Here is a 19,893-nt window from a genome sequence, read left to right as displayed (position 1 = left end):
GGTAATACAGTCATTCGCTCATAAATCTTTTAGCCGTGTCACGCAATGGTCAATCCATAACCCAGATCAAGTGTCACCCTCATAGAAATCAAATCAATGGACTTTGAAGATGAGATAGCTTATTGTGTCATCGCCACGATGGATTGAGCCTACTTATGTGGAATAACTACTCATCACACGTTGAACCTTGTTACAAGTTTGATGATGCAATGTGTACTGTTTTCAAGTTGAGTGATCCAGTTAAGAATTTGGCGCAAGTTTAATGATGTGCCAGGCATTTTACTCCAGAGAGTCCACCTTATCCAGCCAGGAAGATAGTTGTCCGACCAAAGCTGAGCCCTGAACGCAAATCTTTGCCCTCGGTCCTCCTGAGTATAGATACTTGCAATACAGAAAGGATAGGACCATGGCAGCATTGAAGCTTGACGCAATATTTCATCTGCTGTTGAGGAACATAGCCCCACAAGCTATTACCACAATGGCACCACGCACTCCCTGCGCACATCAGATAGTAGAAATGAGTTCTACAGCATTGTCAAACTAACAGCGAACTCTGACAGACTTCCCAGCAAGACTTGCCTGATTTATCAACCACCCATTCAGCACAGGGAAACCGCCACTTCGAGTTTGAGCAGAGGCAATCGATTCATCGACACTTGTGATCTGCTTCACAAATTTGGCACAAAAGTTAAGAGGCAAAGCTCCAAGCAGTAAAAGCACCAGCATGCATAAGCAAAACCATTACTTACAATACCTCTTGGTTTTTATCAGTGTGTTTCATGTGCGCATGTGACTTCCAATGTTCAAGCTCAAGGAGGTCTTTCAGCTGCTTGCTCGCAGTAGTTACACAAATATGTGGGTGTATCCGGGTGCTTGATGTCGCAACCAAATAGTTCAACGAGTGCTCAACATAGTCTCTTGAATGCATCCGCTCCAGCGAATAGGAGGGGCCAATAATGGAGCGCCGATGCTTTGCCTGGGATCTCCTTTTAGTTCTGTTCAGCTCATTTTCTCTTAGCTTCTGCTTGTTTGCTCTGTCACCGCTACTGGACCTACCGCTCCTTCTTTCAGTTGGACTTGACATCCCAATTTGTCCAGGTGCACTGGATTTTTTATGCTGGAACAAAACTGTCTTTCCTGACCTGTAATTTGAACCTTTGTTATCACCAAAAGGGACTATTGCTTTGCCTGCCTGCGTACTACCAATGCCTGAATCGGTCAGTGATGCATCAATATCTGAAGACAAACCCTGCAGGCACAGGTAAGACAGAGTTACCGTGCACGTATTTCACATTAACCAATCTTGTTTGGCCAACACTAATCCAGACAACAGATGACATGATCCTGATAAATGGAAGTTATTTCTTGTGCAATATTTGGATTTAAGGGAAAAAACCTGTGGAGAGGTGCCCTCGAAGGCACTTATCATCTTCTTCACTGAACTACTTGATTTGCTCTCTGGTTTACTGTTTCCTTTCTTGGAGCTACTGGGATCTTCAAACCTTGAAGTATTTCTAACACCCCTTTGCAGCAACAAGTTTCTTGAGGCCTTCATCCGCGGATCCACATTTATTCCAGAGAACACGGCCCTCTCTTGCAAATCATCCAGCGACACACTCTTCCGAAGCTTAGGTCGTCCATCTCCTTTACTTTGAATGTTGATCTTCTCTATGAGCCGTTTAGACAATGGGCTGTCTGACAAAAAATTCAAAGTAATCTATATGAATTAGGAAACAGAATTCCCAAATACTCTTCATATCAACTATAGACCTCATTAGCAATTACGTTTTACATTCCAGTTATGTGAAGGCTAAGGCATGTGCTAAGTTCCAGAGTGTTCAAGAAAAAAAAGACATGTGCTAAGTTCCTGAGTGTTCAAGAAAAAAAGACGTGTGCTAAGATATGATGGATCATATGCAAACAACTAAATGCCTAAACCGGTAAGTTTCTAACTGAATCCACACACTGACACCACAGATATGCAGACGACTACTACTTGAAGCTCTGTATGACATCAAAGGGAATTTAAAGGAATACTAACAGATGTATCTCATATTATTAGCCTATTTGGAGACAAAGGAACATCATGACACCACAAGTAGTATGATTAGCCAGTATCACATCAAAGCGTATCATTTGTGCATCAGATCAACTGCTTGCTTGCAATTAACAAAATACATGATACAAAACCTGAACAAATATAGTATGTAACTAGTGTACCTGGAAAATTGAGTTCATAGCCATCTCCAAGTAGTGCCTGCTGTTTTCTTTTCATTGCAGAGTTTCTCTAAATAGAAAGAAATAGTACATACACAATTTATATGCATACTCTAATATTATTATTGAAACTATCGAAAAATTTGCCCCTGGAGTTTTAACAAAGGCATCCTAAAGGAGCCATCTTACCATTTCTTGGATCCTCTTGCGGTCATCATCGTTGAGTACAAGCTGCACCTGAAGAATTATTTTTCCTCCACTATCAAGAGTAAATACAACATCCATAGTTCCTGACTCCAGGATCGCTTTTGTCTTCAGCTCTGTGGAGGTTTCCAACACATATCACTCAATAGATGCTGATAAGTACAAAAAAAGAACAGTGAACCAGCTAAAAACCTGATTTTGATATCAATTCTCTGTCTGCATTGTACAGCATCATTACCATACTGTCCCGAAGCGATGTAACAGGGCTGCAAGCATATATTTGGTGTGAGATAACTTAGAATTTTTCCTTTGCATGCAATTAGTCAATTTCAACACAAGCACGCTGAAGTGAAAAGAGGAACAGTAAATAAATATTTTTATACCCAGGGATGGACCTTGGACCCGCATATGACAAAAACTGTACTAGCTGAATATCAATCAAGGCAATATGAAATGAACTTACATAGATAAACCATCTTGTTCTATGTTTCCACTGTATTCTCTTTTGCCCATACCAACTGCATCAAAAATGAGATTTACATATAATACAGAAAATTAGCAAATGGAAAACAGAAAAGAGGAAAGGAAGCAGTATGAGGGGATCCAAACCTTGCAAGAACAGTGGGGTGATGGCTGGTGGTTGAGTGGCTGCATAGTGAGAAGGAAAAAAGGAAAAGAAAACAAGCACAATCAATTCTTGCTTCCAACATAACAATACAGGCATTTTTTTCCTTCAGATATTCAAGTAGAACATAATTATGAATCATGAAGATAGAAAAATTCCTGAGATGTGGATGTTGCCAGGCATTTTTCTTGAATTCCTGCTTGGTGCTGCATAGAAGCCCTCCAATTCTAATCTGCTTGAGCAAGAGATGAAGACGATACACCAGCTACAGCCAGTGGATATTGTTTGGGCGAGCTAGACTTGTGGCTGGCTATCTGTACGCACTGGGTCTCCTGGGACCACAGGAAGAGTTGAAGTTTGGCTTATTCTGTTTCTATCAAAGACCTACACCCACAAATTGTGAAGAGATCATCAGAGGGCCTGCATTAAGTGGTTAAGAATATCCTGGATACGGCTGGGGCCCAGTTGCAGTCTCAACAAAATGGTTACATGGCAATCGACGGGCTCACCCATCACAGGAACACCACAGAACATAATCTGTCAACAGAGCAAATAGCAGATGGGCAGAAGTTCCCAAACAGAAGTTTTCAATGCAGCCAATGCAAGTTTGCATGCACACATCCTTTCGACTTGAGGAGGTCAAATTGTCGAGACATCAGCTTACAAGAGAGTACAGTAATGCGCTTGTACACAATCCAATCAGGCCCAACCACATTCCTGGTGACACACCAAACACAAGATATCCAAAATGACAACTGGTGAGCTCATAAGTACACAATCCAATCAGGCCCAACCACATTCCTGGTGACACACCAAACACAAGATATCCAAAATGACAAATGGTAAGCTCATAAGCTCGGGAGGGATCCTGCTCGGATGAACTCCTTGAGAAGGGCCTTCTCCTCATCGAGTTTCTTCTTCTCTGCAGCGTTGCATGGCTTTATCTTCCGCTTCTCTTCCAGCATCCATTTGTAGAGTTGGCGTTGCTCGTCTTCGGGGATTGGTGGGAGCTCCTTTCTGGGCACAGTGACTGGTTCGACAGGCTTCCCAGCAGATGAGGTTGATGCGGTAGCAGGATCTGTTGCAGAGTCCTTTGCGGAGTCCTTTCGGTAGGTCCTCACAAGTACATAAACTGCATGTTATAGGAAGAATTAGTTAGACTAACCCTTTTAAAGATATTTTGAGCAAGCAAAAAAAGGTATATAGAGGTGCTTAGGAGTTACAACAAGTAACAACCTTCAGGAAACACCAGCAGCTCAGCACTTAAAATCCTGTGCACATTTATCTCTTTAACGCAAGAAACATGCTGAGACAATCATGAACATATGCATCTCTGTATCTACATTTCTACACTAAAGATGGTACCTAAATTTTGGCTATGACCCGATTTTGCAGCTTCCTTATTGTTCTCCGTACTATAGGCAGAAAGAATACACAACCTAAACCATACGTCAAAACTCAGACCATAAATAAGTCCCCTGATTCTGAAGTCAACGAACTAGAAAAGTGATTGCTGTATGGGAGTAAATATGCAGAGTAGTCAGCCCGTGAAACAATCAAAGTCGCTAACAGGAGTGCTGGCTCAAAATGTAGAATCAGACACTAGAACCGGCAAGTACTAAAATAGCAGCACATCACACAGGAATCTGAATCAGCATAAGGATCATTTCCATGCCATGCCGCTTTTGTCACTTAAATTGGAACCAATAAGATCTCCCAAGCGGATCGTTTAGTTCCTAGACTGTGAAGTCTTCTCTGAGTACAACAGGCAGTGGAAGCGGCAGTTAAACCTACCGGAGTCCGGATGACAGAACAGTGCCCCATGCCCCCATTGTTCCCAACACAGCATCTGTTTGCTACCTCTAACAGAGATAATCAGCGAAATCGCAGGACGCAAGCTCTAGCATGAATCTGCTGCCCCCAAAGCGCGCTGAGGGGAGGGAGGGAGGAGGGGGAAGTCTAGTCGGGCTGACCTCCAACAAAGAGGTTGGCGGCCAGGAGGAAGGGGAACATGCGGCGCATGAAGCCCTTCCTCGCCTCGGGCGGCGGTGGAGGAGGCGGCGGCGGCGGACCGGCGGCCTTGGGCTTGCCGTGGGCGGCCATCGAGATTCTCGAGGTGGAGAGTGTTTTTCTTTTGGGTGGATTTGCGGGCAACCGATGAATCGATGACGATGAATGAAGTGAGGATGGGCGTGTCCTCTCTCCCTGTTGTCCCTTGACCTCCACGTCTGAACGAACGAGGGTGCTAAGGTTATCTGCAACTGTCGTTATCTGTATCTTTCTTTGTATCCGTTATTTACGGACTTCTCTATAAGATTCTCTCCTCTATATCTTATTTCTCTCCAATAATGTTCTCTAAATCTCGTTCTCTATACATTAAATCCTATATTAAAAATAAATTTTGTTCCAAATTTTTGTACCTACGTATTTATCATACCTCAAATGCTATGGACATATTTTATTTTTATTTAATCTAGTATTTAAAACATAAAGAAAAAATAGAGAAGAGGAGAGAGAATCTCTGTATATAGAGGAAACCTGTAGCGTTCTTTATTTTAGAGGGCCATTTAGAGAACGCTGCTGGAGCATATAGAGAACGGAATCTTCTCTATATATAGGGTAGAGAACGGTTTAGAGTCTTCCGCTGGAGACAACCTAACGTCGTGAACTAAGCATCCGTAATTTTTTTAGGCAACATGTCAGGTGCAAACCAGGGTATCCGTGCAAACTCCGTGCAAACCAACTAACAAAAGTCGCAAAAAATTCTTAAAAAAATTATGTATATACTTCATAGCCTTTCTTACCACTGTATAAAATTTCAAGTTCAAATTCATCATATGTTAAGAAGAGAAAGTTTTAAGAGTTTTCTCTTTTATTTATCTCTCAGAATTTTCTCTTTTTAGTATCTCTTAACATATGATGAATTTGAACTTGAAATTTTATACAGTGGTAGAGTAGTCTATGAAGTATATACATAATTTTTTTGAGAATTTTTTGCGACTTTTGTTAGTTGGTTTGCACGGAGTTTGCACGGATACCCTGGTTTGCACCTGAAATGTTAGCCATTTTTTTAACCGTTTTAAGTGATGTTGTTCGACTGCTAACGCCGTGAACTCAGTAGCGGATGATTTAGCTCGCTTAAGTTTAGATTGGGGACCGGGTCTGCTCATTGCATGATGGGATGATCTTCTCCGGGGATTCCTAGTTCGCGAGCGCGCGCAGGAGGCTTCCCCGTTATCGATCTCCAACGACACCGAATTTTCCTTTTTTAGAAATATTTATTTTTCGTAAGTTTCCTTTTTTAAAAGTTATAAAGTTATATGTATAACTTTTGTGCATAATTTTTATATCCTAACCTTTTTAAGAATATCGTTTTAGTGAAATTGTTATTAGAGAAGTTTTGAACAAAACTTTTAGGCATAACTTGTTCTTATAATTTTTCAGAATAAATTTTTAGTGATAATCTTCCATCACAAGTTCATATGAAAATAGTGCCAATGAAGCTTACGACTAAAATTATAATGAAAATTTCTCCGCATAATTTTTCTGACACAACTTTTATAAATAAATTGTACAAGTCATTGTAAATTTATACACACAACTTATTCTGCATAACTTTATACATAACTCTTTCTAGACAAACATTTCAAACATAAGAATTTGATTAGCCATAGATCTAATAATTGTAGCTACCTACATGTTAAATAAGGACGATACGGAAAAATAAAAGGAAAGAAAAAGAAATGGAAGCAAATATTTCATGTACTAGTTATCTCCATATGCTAATGATCGTAGCTACCCATATGTTGAAAAGTAAAAAACAAAAATAGAAAATCAAAGAGGAGAAAAGGAAATGAATGCTACGCATGCTAAGGTGGGCTGGTGGGAGGCTGGAGGCGTCCTAAGGTGGACCCCGCGGAGTGGAGCGCGTCAGGTGTATCGTCCACCAGCAGCAACTCTAGCGAGCGATGGTTGAATTGAATTTACGCTTTGCAACAGACTTTGTGGCTCATGATTTGGTGAATATTTGTTGAAATAAATACCGTTTCAAATTGTAGGTTGTTTGATTTTTTTAAAAAAATATAATATTTACTATACATCTAGATATATTATACATCTAGATACAAAAGAAAAATTTATATATCTAGAAAAACGATATAGAATAACTTAGTAATCTTGGGTTAAAGAAAAATTGCCATATGCGAGTGTGTACGTGGCACATGTGAATCTTATACGTCCTTGGTGTATTAAAAAAGGAGAGAGTTGGAAAAACACACCGCATATATAAATTGAAGTTCAAATTTCCCTCATTTCATCACAAATGCCCTACTCCATTCGGTTAAAAGCCACCGAATGAGCACATATTTAACCGATTGAAAAGCTGCAAAAGGCCAAGCTCGCTGAATCAAGTTCGTTTGGTGCGCTGCTTGGTGGATACTAAACGGGGCGTTGATTTTTTTTACTATTTAAATCAGGGTAGCTATATGAAAATAAATCAAAAGAAAGGAGAGAAAACCCAACATGCTTATAAAATTCTCATCCCACAAATACATAACTATTAACTAGACAATGTATCATCGTCCAGCACGACATTGTAGCCAGTTGCCCCTACCATAGGTTGCATACGAAGTCCAGCACAAAAGGCACTCCTCCCGGCAAGTTAATTAGTTACTTCATTTTTTAACTGGTTAGCTTATCCTAATTTAAAAACGGATGGAGTATAATATTAACCATATTTCTACGAGATAAAACATGTCCTCAGGCCAGTACAAGTGCACAACATAGGTCCAAAAATTGGTTTTGCTTCGTTGTCCCAGACCCAGACATAACAACACTTGCTTGCAAGGAGGAAAAGGACTTGACATCACAAAACGCAAAAAGAGCTCTTTTGCATTCACAAACCTAAAGTTAGACATACAGGATTACAAATACATACAAAAGATAAGTAATTAATCCCGATCTCCTTCTCCTTCCTGACTCTAGAAGCATGGACCTCATATCAAAATATACAGCTGGGCCCAGGTTTCTGGGTTACAATCTAACAACCACCTCCACCTATCTTCTACATTCTAGATCGCAACACAACCCAACTTCAAAAGATGGGGCCTAAACTGACAAACAATTATCTACCTGACATTAAGGTGAGAAAAATTAGCTAGCTCCAAGTAAAATTAAGCACTATCACCCACAGCTTCCAAAGAACAGACACCTAGCACCAGATAAAAGATCACAAGGTCAGCAAACAAAATCCCAGGGGCTATTGACATTTGCTCCTAGTGGTTTCAAAATTTTATCTTGCAGCTCAAAAACCGCAATATGCTCTCATCTACGTAATGAACACTAGTGCTTAATGCGCAAGTAGATGGATGGAAAGACCAAACTAACAACAACATTTTAAAGCAAATACCTGTACATTAACTTTACAAATATCTGAAAATGAGCAGCCTGGATTCATTAATGATCAGCCAGGCCCAGAATTTGAAGGAGCATATACACTGCCTTGAAGAACTGTTCTCTGCTGATGCTGAGGCTGCAACTGCTGCCTAACTTGTTGGTTCCACGGGCCACCAACACCATGACCACGAACAGGAAAACCACCGGAAACTTGCCTTTGCAGCAGGTCTTCGCTAGATAATGTTTCGCTCCCAAAAGAAGTATCTTTAGGAGAGCTATGCAGCTTCAGTGATGGGGTTACTGAAGCCAGATTATGTGATGCCTCCTGCTTCTGCTGGTTCACCAATGGCGCTACAGGGCTGCCTGAATCTGCACTCTGTGGCAAGGATGTTGGAACCATCTGATTGTGGACTTGATCGATATTGATGTCTGTCCTACAGTCAGAGTTCATTTGGTGTTTTTGTTGCACCATTGCTCTGTCAATGCTGTTTTGTGATGGATTGATCAGCTGCTGCTGAAGCTCTGTAGTCAATGTCGATTTAGAATGAAATGGAAGTTGTTGCGTAGCTAACAGGGTCTGACTTGAAGAACCCTGCATTAAGCCTTGGTTACCAATATCTGGCATCTTCTTTGGTGACTGGGGCAATGAATTGATTAGCTTAGGTTGATTCCCAGGATGAGGCATTGAAGGCATTGATGCTGTATTAGCAGGGATAAGTCCTTGGCCTTGGCCATGTTGCACCAGTTTTTCGGACACGTGTTTTTTTGGTGGAGTAGAAGCAGCAGCGGGCGTGCTATCAATTGGAGTAGTCTGGGGGATTAGCATGTTTCCTCGTCCTAAGCTCTTCATAAGCTTAGCTTGCTGACTACCGTGATTCCTTTGTTGGTGATTCTGTCTAGGCTGCTGTTGTCCCTGTTGTTTCTTCTGCTTCTGTTGTGTAATACTGGCAGGTTGGTTGGGAGATGAAGAGCTATCCGGCACATTTTGTGCAGCTTGCTGTCGCTGATGCTGTGGTTGTGAACAAGGAACTGGGTTGGCAGCAGAGGCTTGGCCCTGCTGCAGTATTTGAGTATTAATCTGTACATTGAGTACTGCACTTGCTCCAGAAACATCACTATGCTGTTGAGGTGCCATACGTTGTTGCGTTTGTCTTTCTTTAGCCAATTGCACAGCATAGGGCTGCTGTTGTGGGCTTGAACTAGTACCCTGAATCTGAGAGTGGTGTGGATTTCCAAACATGTGCAATGATTGTGACATCTGATGTGGTTGTTGGGGTTGCTGAACAGGTGAAGAAGCTGCAACGCTCGAGAATGATGGATTCATGCTGCTGAACTGGATGGTGGCTTGGCTACTTCCCTGTGCAACCTGCTTGTCGAACTCAGGCATCTGCCTATGCTCTTCTATACCCTGAACAGGCTACAAGAAAATTTAATATCAGCAACACCACCAATTTTTCATTAAGGACTGCTTCTTAAGCATATTTATTTAAAGTCTGATACCAGAGTAACTTGAACCATCATTTAACTCAACTTGCACATCAGGCAAAAGTAATACACATTTTTCAAACTTCAACAGGTAATACACACAGAAGTATAAAGAATACTGATCAAATGAAATAAAATGAGTAAAAAAAAACCTCAAACAGAGAAACCAAACAACAACGTTATAACAAAGAAGAGCAGCAAATTCCTAGAAAAAACAAATAGCATGTAAATCAACACCTTTTTAGTTTAGCAGTGCACAAATCTTTCTTATCTTAGCAACAACCTTTTTCCTCCAAAAAATACTACAAAGGCCTATGTGACTTTTTTTTTTGTTTCGATACGCACAGCTAGTTAACTTTGGGCAGTAATAAATAGCAAGCCACACTCACTGAACCTGAACATAAAACATGTGCGGTTTGTGTCGTGCATTTTAGGCAATCTATAAGCATACGAAATGTAAAATAGGAACTCACACGAAGTGTCTGCATAGGATCGCGTGGCCTCAAGATTGAGTTTCCAGGACCAGATATGGCTCCAGGATAGACACTTACTGCACTGGGCACACCTTGCCCACCGTTGTGTAACATATTTCCAGATGAAACTGCATTTAGCGTTGCTGGTGAATTAATCCTTGGAAACCCTGGCCTGGCAGCAGGCATACCTCGATTTAGTCCTGCCACCGTTCCCATACCATGGGCAGTAGGCATCATACGAGCACCACAATCAACCCCAGAAGGAAATGCTCCAGTAACAGAAGCTCCAGGTTGCTGAAGATTTCTGCCATTGACCATCTGATTAAACTGAATCTTTGGTTGCTCATCACCCTGTAAAGTAGGTCTAGGAACACCATATTTCTGAGCATCCCTGTACCAGAAATGGCACAAAGAACAACATTATGCCAAAACTTTATAGCATACTCCATTTAACACCACTAGGTAGAATACTTGGTCATTTACCTAGGAGTATTCAATGTTGAAGGTGATGGTGAATTGTTGCCCGGAACTACACCAGGCGATCCTGGTAACCTGGAATTCAGACTTGAAGTAGGAGTAGAAGGACAAATAGAACCCTGATGGTTTGGCGGTGATATTCCATTTGTATGAGGACCTGGGTACACACTGCCAGGTGCAATTGAATCAAGGTTTGGGCTTGTTGCATCACAGAGATCAAGGGGCCTGTTTAAGTTTAGACAAAAACATAAAGAAGAGGTTCAGATGCTGTTTAATGGTATGGAGTGATAATAGAAACTATATAGCATATATAAATGTTGATACATTTCAGATATGTCCCCAGAAAATGAAAATTAAATCAGTAGTCCAAATTGACAATTACATACATCAAAGTGTCCGCAGATATTCTGTTCGGGCATGCTTGTGACAGTGCGATAACATGGGAACTATGTGGCTGTATGATTGGCTTGAGCTCCTGGCGATTACCCTTCATGACAAGAAAATCCAAAAAAGGCAAAACCATAAGATATAATACAATATAGATAAATTTTGCAGCAGGATGCGAAAAATTCATCAGAGTTCGAAAGGTGATTGGAACTAATGCAGCGTAAAAACCTAGCTCAGAGAAAGGTTCCACCACACCACATTATGAAATATAGTATCAGAAAGAAGGACAATTGAAGCTGTGACAGCAAGTATGACAAGATGGATACATGGCTTTATGGAAACTTCTCTCCCAATTTGCCTATCCGGACCCTTTCTTGAAGTTTGTGTATTTTGTTTGTGCAATTGTGCCCCATGTGGGCATATGTACATTTTTGTTTGACCGCTACGGCAAGTTGGAAGTCTTATGATAGTCTTAGAAGCTGCAGACACTTGATACAATGTCATGAAGATTGTTTGACTTTTAGTTTTTCTTACACATTAAGAACTGCCCCTGTACTGAAATACCAAGTTACATAGACATACAAAGCTCTAACAGCTAATATAGTCAAATACTAGTGTCTATACAAGTACTAAATTTCACAAAGAAAAAACACTATAAGCTTCTTGCAAGTGGACCATAACAAAAACAAATATGTAGCACAATTCACCAATCATCCATTATAAACACATTGAGCATGATAAGAGAAAATAATCACCTGTCTACATCTGGCATGCACTTGTTGCATAAGTAGAATAATTTTTTCAAAATGCGCCTTAAGGTTCTCTTCATCAAATGGTCCTTGAAGCCGCTCGAATAATTGCCTTGCGCTACCCTGATGAACATATGAATACCAATGTTAAGAGACTCAAGGGTATGTAATGCACATCCTCCAAATAAGTCTCTGAGATTGCCGTGGTGTTGATGAAAGCAGCATCGATTTTTAAGGAAAGTATCCATGAGCTAAATGAAAGGCTCAATGCCACATATATGTGAGTTGCACCCCACATACATGCCAGGAAGTAAAAGGTACCCACAAAACAAGGTAGTGGGGGAACATGCCTTTGGAATGCCCGGCAATGTGCTATGGTAGTGCTGAGATGAACCGGAGTCCTCTGCACTGTCAGCACCATCACCAGAACTTCTATCCACAAGAACCTTGTGTCGCTCCTTGCATTCTTTAGGTTGCCTATGTACAGACTGCAGAGAAGAAAAATATGAAGCAGCCCAAGATACAGTTTGGTAAAGAAGATAAAATAGTGACCTGAATTATTATGATAACAAATAATGTTATAGGAAACAATAGTCGATGTACGGATAAAAGTAGTAACTTGGCTACTGCAAACAGAAATAAAGTTACATAGTGGACGACAACCAGAAAATATATAGAAACTAGGTATTGTAAATAAAAAGTGTTCACACTGCACGTTTAAGAGATGACAAAAAGCATGTTACATAGCAAAAAAAACATCACTGAAAAATAATACCTTGAACTGCACGATGCTATTAATTGCGTCGCAAACTAGCTCCCAGTTTTGACCCATATCATGGACAAGGACGACAAGAGCCTGAAATATTCAAGACATTTAAGTCACTGCCACAAATCATAGCTATAAACAAATATATCACTTAAACCACAAAAGAACCTGATCCTCGAAGTTTGACCATCCACCAACAGAAGTCATCTGACAAAAGCACAAAACATTTTTATAAGCATACTGGAAAATTATGGAAAAGATTATCCTTTCCTAAAATGCAACAATAGGCAACCCATCGGCATGTTTCCAGAAAAAATTTATGGGAAAGAAAATCCTACTTGTGGAGCATGTGGTGTCCATTCAATATGATGCTTGAATGTATACAGTCATCTGATGCTGTAATCCAACCACATGCCCGCAACCCAAAACAAACAAAACGAATAAAAAGAAGGGTCGCGACAATGTGCCAGAACAACCCAATGCTTCAAACAGATTAGACTACACTATGAACTATAAGAAATGTGTTGACCGTAAATAAATGGAAAACCATAGGGCATATAAAAGAAAACGCCCTCAGTCTTGACCACAGATGAGAAAGTTGAACCTGCTTTGCTTGATAAAATGCAACAATTCCACCAATAAAGAGCGATAAAAGGTAAGATGAGGTAGCAGCAAAATTTCTGATTATACAAATACAAATTAAGGCTGACTAGACCAGTCAAGAACACGCATTAACAAGAGTAGCTAGTAGCTTACTGGTCTATATACTAGTAGTAAAAGGACCACATAACATAGCAAGTGGACTATCTAATTTCTAAAATGATGTTGGCATAGGTATCAAATAAACAGGCAACACAGCAACGAAAGGTTCAATCCAGTATATGTGTTGATGGCCAACAAAGAGAAAAGCATATGATTCTAAAGTGGAAAATGATAATACCTTCAGTGCTTTGCATCTTCTCCCACGATCCCTATTAGTGATGAACTTTATAAATCTAGCAGAATTTGCCATGTTGCTCATCTGTGATGCAGCATGAGAAGCTTCTTGCGAAATATCTAATCCTTGCTTCACTATTTTAAGCTTCTTAGAAGCATGTTGACCACCATATGCAACTATGGACAAATCAATACACAAAATATGAGCCATCTGTTATGTCCCAAATGATATCAAGAGCAAGTAGCTGATTTGTGTAAGACATGGGCCATATGTGCACTGTATATAAACAAAGAGGATGGAATTACCACTGTTCCCATTTGAATCATATTGGTGGATATCTGATCTCTTCTTCAGGTACTCCTTCTGAAAATAGATTTTGAAAGAAAAAAGGAAGTCAGTGCTAACACTCCAACGTAGCATCACTACCATAGATGGAGTGGGGTGGGTTGGGGTGGGTTGAACCTGCTCATATTTGTTAGTCAAGTCAACTTGCAGTCTCGAATCATACATACGGCCCTGAAACTTTAGGAGAATAAATTTGCTTCAAGACATTGCAGATAAGAGTAACAGGAGAGGACCGAGGAAGCTTAAGGAATTAACCTTTACAGAAGTTGGCATAGAGGAGTTGACTGTGTTTTGAGCAATCTTGTATCCTGGGTTCTTAAGCTTTTTCTTCTTGCTTGCTTTAGTGCACGCTTCGCGAGCATCATAAGGCAGTTGTCTATTCGACTCAACTGTAGATTCAAAATCAGTGTTCCTCCATGGAAAGGACCCTCCATGCAAAGAACTTTGATCGTCTTGGCAGGAGTTTGTGTCTCCACTTGAAGCATCTGTCTTACTTGTGACTTGGGGTGGTCCACTAGCACCAGCATGAAATGAGCTTACAACTCGTTGCCTGGCAGCTGTACGGATGCGCTTTGGAGGTATTGTGAGGAAAGAAGTAGGTCTTTTGCCATTTGATAACAATGGCTGGTTCCCTGACTTGCTTTCCAAGCATGGTTCATAAGGCACATTGGTACCAATTTCATATGGCCTTGCAACGCTAATCCTTTGCTGCATTAGATGTTTCTTCCTGTGACCCATATTTGATAAGCAACCACCATCATATGCTTTAGGAGAAAGATAAGTACACGTCTCGCCTTCATCCTCCTCATATGCATTCTCCCGGAGCAAATCTGAACAAACTGTAAAGATGTTAGAATGGATATGAACTGCATAACAACATTATAAGCTCATAACAAATACCACATATTTAAGGTACTGATACATTTTACCTGCAGCAGAATCACAAACAGATGCCTCGTAGTCATCGTTGAGTTCAGCGTTGCCAACCTCCTGAAATCAGTACTTGGTAAATATGTTTCACAAAAGAAAATGCCAGAGTGGTGAATATGATGAATATGAAAATTACAGCAGTGTTCTAGTGATGTTGAAGGTGCTAGCTAAAAAGTAAATAGTTCTCTGATGAAGAAAATGGCTAAAACTAAACAGGTAAATATGGCCAGAAATCTTCCTCTTGGCATTGACGACATACGGTGCAAAAAAGCAGCTCAAAATTAAACAGCAGGGAAAATTGAAGACCAAACTAAAGTAAGATAAAATGCCTTTAACTCCTTTGCGAGTTGTTCAGATAAAATTGGCTGTCCAAATTGTGGTTCAACAATTTAACAAAAGTCCCATATGGGGGAAGAGGATAAAGGAGCCAAACTATGATCACTAAATCTTGGGAAGTGTGCATGAAGTTTCTCTTCACCTTGTGATGCACGGAAAGAGATTCCAGAGACTCCCTGTATGCCAGCATTGCCCCAGGTGGTACTGTATAGAAGAGGCATTCCTGAAAATTAATAAAATAATCAGAACAGAATGATGTAGCAAATATTCGTGCATGCTCTCAGCTGGTGAAAGTTACAAAAGAAATCAATCATAAAATACATAATGTTTCAATGATTTACTTCTGAGAGATGATCAGACAATTTCAAGATTCCGAAGTCATTCAGCCTGTCAGGAGTAGGTGGGGCTTCAGGCAACACATGAGAATCAGCTGCTTTACAGTTATATTCAAGAAATCGAACTGCATAATCCTGAATCTGTGACTGCCAAGGCTGCATGGATTCTTTGGCTTCCAGTGACTTGTAAACCTATACAAATACATGCAGTTTACAACAATAATTCAAATGGTAAAAAAAAGAGTGCGTATCAGTTAAACTGGCAGGGCTGGAAAGTAACTGACGAGCAGCACCACAGTTTGACTGAAAACCCTTCAATACATTGGCATTAAAAAAATTGAATATATGTGATGGAATGAACACAAATGCAGCCAAGCCATGACAAAAGGTGATGCTAGACTAGTTCCACACTTTTATTTACCTGTTCTTTTTCAGCTTTGATTCCAGAAGCCTGCATCTCCTCCAGCATAGTTGAATTGTGTGCATGCATCATTTTAGCTGTCATGTCAGCAGTTTGTAAAGCCTCAGCTGAACGCCAGAAACTCATGATGCCCTTTGCAATGATTTTCATAATATTTTTCTGCTTTCTCTGAATGCTTGCTTCTTCAAATTTGGCACGGCCATCTGAGGCAATCCAATGGCACATTTTAGCTGCAGCCACACTTTTCCAAAGTCGTTCCTATTAAACAGAACCAATGAAGCAAAGCAAACAAGGATAGTAATGAGATTCATGTATGTACAAGCGTGAGGGAGAAATATGGAGATAACTTACAAAAGTACCTGCATGAAATCATTTGCCATCCATGCCATCTCCTCAAGGACAAAGTCCCAGTGACTCTTACTCCTCTTCTCTAAAGCAATGTTACAGTGAGATCGTTCACCAGCTCTTCTAATACTAGCCTGAGGAACATTATTCTTTTAGAAAAAGATTATGCCAGAGAAAGAGAAGAAAATATATAAAATAATCATACCTCTATAACACGAGCGTCTTTAAGAATAGAATCTTCATATGCCTTAGATTTTTTAATCTCACTCTCTAAGTTAGGTTCATCATTTTTTGGTGAAGGCAAAGCTTTAGGCAAATCAATGCCTACAGAAATGGGATGAGCTGAGTCCGAATCCCCAACACAACTATTTTTCCTATCTGAAGCTGGACTTTCCTCAATGTTCATGGTGTTGACAGAAGATAGGCACCCTGCATCCTTCTGTGCAACTATTGCACTGTCACAAACTTCCATTTCATCTTTCATCTGAAGACTGGCTTCAGGCTGTACAATATCGGAACTTTCCTTCGTACTATAACATCTACTACTGTCTAGGTCTTCATGATACTTTACATCAATCTTCACTGCAACAGGATTGGTGTCTCCATCTGCATGATCATCAACAATATTCAAGGTGCCTTCACAAGGTGCACCCACTCCATTTTTGTGTGAAGTAGAAGCTTCTACAGCAGAGACAGGAACTTTCCTCCTGCTATCAAGTTTCCCTTCATGGATATGGGCCATATGTTTGTCCAAGTGACCATCGTCAGCCTTCTTGTCAACAGCACATGACTCTCTTTCATCATGTGTAGATGCATTAGGATAAGGCTTAGGAACCTTTAAATTGGTGTCAGGAGTTTCTGCAGATGCAACTTCAGCAGTGTCACCACACCCAAGTAGCCGATTGTAATTTGCATCATGTGAAGGCACTTCTTTAGCTTTACTATTGCTGTCAGCTTGCTTTGCTTCCTCATTCACCACACACTCACTTTCATCAATTGTATGAATCACATCCAACTCCATTTCTGCTTGACCATCAGAAGCTGCATTCTTTGGTGCATTGTCATAGTTTGATCCAGACTGTTTCATACTAGAAACAGAACATTCACCATGATCACCTACATTGCTTTTCTGTAATATATCGTTTTCATCTTTCGTATCATAACCTTTGACAGGAGGTATAGAAGATCTAACAGAAGCAACATTCGCACTCTCTCTACTTGGCTTTGACCTGTTGCGCCGAACATATGCCTGGCTTTTGTCTCCAAGACGTGAAAAACCTGAAAAAACAGGTTTATTCGCATATTTGTGACCATCATTGGGCAAGGACTGCTTGGGTTGGGCTGCATTTAATCTTTTGGTTCCTTTCTTTACAATCTTTCCCTCTGCCATGCCATTGTTACTTCCATCCAAAAGCATGAGATTGTCTGCTATGTTGGTTTCACGGCATAGTGAACTTCCTGGTTTGTCGCTACTCTCAACTGAGTCTCCATGAGGCGATGCAGAAAAACTACCTTTAGCGTCACTGCGATAGAAGGCCAACGAAAGGCTCCTAAGTGAAATCATGATTCATAATAACTGCCATGAAACAATGCATCAGGAAGAAACCATTACCTTATCACATTTTGTGCTTCTGTTTGATTTGTGAGAGAAGCGGAGTGTACACTGACTGTTTCTACATGTATAAATTTGAAATCCAATGGGTTGCCTCCCTGCAATAGACAAGAGTAAGTAAGTACAACGACGACAGAAATCCAATTTGAGAGATAACATGATGCAGGCATACTTTCTCTAGAAATTCCAATTCTTTCCTCCGTTCTTCACGAACATCAAACTCCTGCCTGAGCTCCTCCTGGGCTTTCTCAATGGCCAGACTGCGGGGTGATGTTTTAGTGCCCACATCAACACCATAATCAATAATTCCACCCATTGAGCATGGCTTAGCATTCACCATTGAAGAAAAGCAGAAGCAGGCATCGCCCGTGCCTCAATGAAAGCAGCCATTCATTGTTGACAGCACCAACAAAGAGAGGTATCCTTCCAACACAAATCACTGAAAGCAAAAAAAAAAAAGAATAATCTCAAACAAACAACATAGAAAAGATGTAATCAACAAGAATCAAAAAAAGATGATATGGCACAGTGCAGTCACGGGTGTGCATTTCAGCAATTTGTATGGGAGCACACAGGAATGATGCTGGCAATATGTTACGTGAATTTAAGCTAGTGCAGTATGCCAGTACCATAATAATATATCAAGGTTACACTACACTTGGCCATGTGGGCGGCGCGATTTCATAAACACACTTATCAGCAGCTCAATAATGAAACATCCCAATGGCATCAAATAGACTAGAAATGAAGCTAAGGGTTACTGTCTCCAGCTGCGCCAGAGCTTCCCCTGACAGTCACAAGTGGCACACTCCAGCCTCCTATAACCATTGCCCACACAGAATAACGACTCAGGTAACCGTGGGGCGCCTACACGAGGTCGAATGGGGGCCAAAACAGACGTGCAAAGGAGGATATCACGTACCTTGGGCCCCTGCGCGCGGAGCTAGGGTTAGGGTTTGGGGCAGAGGAGGCCGGGCAGCTGCGGAGAGGGGCCAGAGGTGTCAGAGGGACACTGAGGAAGGTCGCCGGAGGATTGTGCCGCGGAGGCGGCAGGCGAGGCGGCAGGCGGAGGAGGGTGTGGCGCCGGCGGGGCGGAGCGCGGAGGCGGGAAGGAGCGCGAGGAGAGGGAAGCAGTTCGAGCCTGCGCGTTGTTGTCCGTCCGGGCGGGGCGGCGTCCCGTGTCCGTTCGGCTCGCCTCGTCTCGTCTCGTCTCCTCTCGTGGTGCGGTCTGACCCGATTGCTGTTGTGTTGGCTGTTGCGTGGGGTTCGGCTCGGCTCGACGCCGAGTTTTCGTTTTGTTTTAGATATTTTCATTAACAAATATCATAGTTCGAATCTTTTTCTTTCAAACTAGTCTGGTGGTCGTTGCCACTGTTTTTAATTAAATAATATTTTCTAGTATCTACAAATGTGATAAGAGCAGCTCCACCGTGACATTAAATTAAACTGTATGTAAAAAATTCGTACATAGCATGTTTTGTCAGATATCTACAATAGCTAAAATCTAATTCCAAAGAGGATTAGAACTATGCGGCGTCAGCTGAATAAAATAACCCTTACGTACATGACATATGCATCACGTGTGTGCTACCGATAGTGTGGTTTAAATTACTTTGCATTATTTCCTGTTGTCCAACTCTACACCACTTAAACTGTGCTCCACGTCAATGGTCTTCTAATCCATAGTCGATTTTTGTAACACTCTACATTGCGGATATCCTAAGTTTGTAACACTTTACTACGTTTGTTTGTTTGAAGCACGGCCTGTTCCTTAAGGCGTCAAGCCACAAAATCTGTATCACAAAGCAGATGAATTTACAGCATATATCTTTAATCAGATAGACATACATGCAAA

At 40.9% G+C, this 19,893-nt stretch overlaps 3 protein-coding genes across 10 annotated transcripts; all 3 read right to left on the bottom strand.

Annotated features, from left to right (window-relative positions):
• Positions 1–71: 71 nt before the first annotated feature.
• On the bottom strand, positions 72–3,419 carry LOC112884682. Of its 2 annotated transcripts, XM_025950161.1 has the most exons (11): positions 3,205–3,419; positions 3,031–3,069; positions 2,885–2,939; positions 2,614–2,687; positions 2,407–2,537; positions 2,221–2,287; positions 1,397–1,695; positions 755–1,249; positions 580–663; positions 406–495; positions 72–368 (listed from the first exon to the last, which is right to left on the bottom strand). In XM_025950161.1, the coding sequence occupies exons 1-10, from the start codon at positions 3,227–3,229 to the stop codon at positions 436–438; spliced, it is 1,329 nt and encodes a 442-aa protein (XP_025805946.1). In that variant the 5' UTR covers positions 3,230–3,419; the 3' UTR covers positions 72–368; positions 406–435. The 2 variants fall into 2 exon arrangements, with proteins under 2 accessions (XP_025805946.1, XP_025805945.1); XM_025950160.1 differs by having other exon boundaries at positions 72–495.
• Positions 3,420–3,619: 200 nt separating this feature from the next.
• LOC112884683 lies at positions 3,620–5,274 on the bottom strand. The gene is made up of 2 exons (XM_025950162.1): positions 5,020–5,274; positions 3,620–4,178 (listed from the first exon to the last, which is right to left on the bottom strand). Exons 1-2 carry the CDS (start codon positions 5,147–5,149, stop codon positions 3,895–3,897), a joined length of 414 nt encoding a protein of 137 aa, XP_025805947.1. The 5' UTR covers positions 5,150–5,274; the 3' UTR covers positions 3,620–3,894.
• Positions 5,275–7,904: 2,630 nt separating this feature from the next.
• Positions 7,905–19,285, bottom strand: LOC112884013 (chromatin modification-related protein EAF1 B-like). Of its 7 annotated transcripts, XM_025949301.1 has the most exons (23): positions 18,961–19,281; positions 18,376–18,477; positions 18,211–18,298; positions 18,039–18,136; positions 16,632–17,949; positions 16,441–16,560; positions 16,082–16,339; positions 15,667–15,852; positions 15,468–15,548; positions 14,989–15,049; positions 14,315–14,898; positions 14,177–14,236; positions 14,020–14,077; positions 13,718–13,890; positions 12,946–12,984; positions 12,787–12,867; positions 12,362–12,499; positions 12,018–12,134; positions 11,262–11,362; positions 10,882–11,100; positions 10,399–10,789; positions 8,454–9,857; positions 7,905–8,255 (listed from the first exon to the last, which is right to left on the bottom strand). In XM_025949301.1, the coding sequence occupies exons 2-22, from the start codon at positions 18,426–18,428 to the stop codon at positions 8,508–8,510; spliced, it is 5,574 nt and encodes a 1,857-aa protein (XP_025805086.1). In that variant the 5' UTR covers positions 18,429–18,477; positions 18,961–19,281; the 3' UTR covers positions 7,905–8,255; positions 8,454–8,507. The 7 variants fall into 7 exon arrangements, with proteins under 7 accessions (XP_025805086.1, XP_025805088.1, XP_025805085.1 ...); XM_025949303.1 differs by having other exon boundaries at positions 10,477–10,789; positions 18,211–18,477; positions 18,961–19,285; XM_025949300.1 differs by having other exon boundaries at positions 14,177–14,230; positions 14,315–14,889; positions 18,211–18,477; positions 18,961–19,282.
• Between the last annotated feature and the right edge of the window lie 608 nt (positions 19,286–19,893).

The sequence above is a fragment of the Panicum hallii genome, chromosome 3 (assembly GCF_002211085.1).
Source record: "Panicum hallii strain FIL2 chromosome 3, PHallii_v3.1, whole genome shotgun sequence".
NCBI lineage: Eukaryota > Viridiplantae > Streptophyta > Magnoliopsida > Poales > Poaceae > Panicum > Panicum hallii.
Note: the sequence above shows the minus strand (reverse complement) of the source record. Positions and strands in the feature narration are given on the sequence as shown.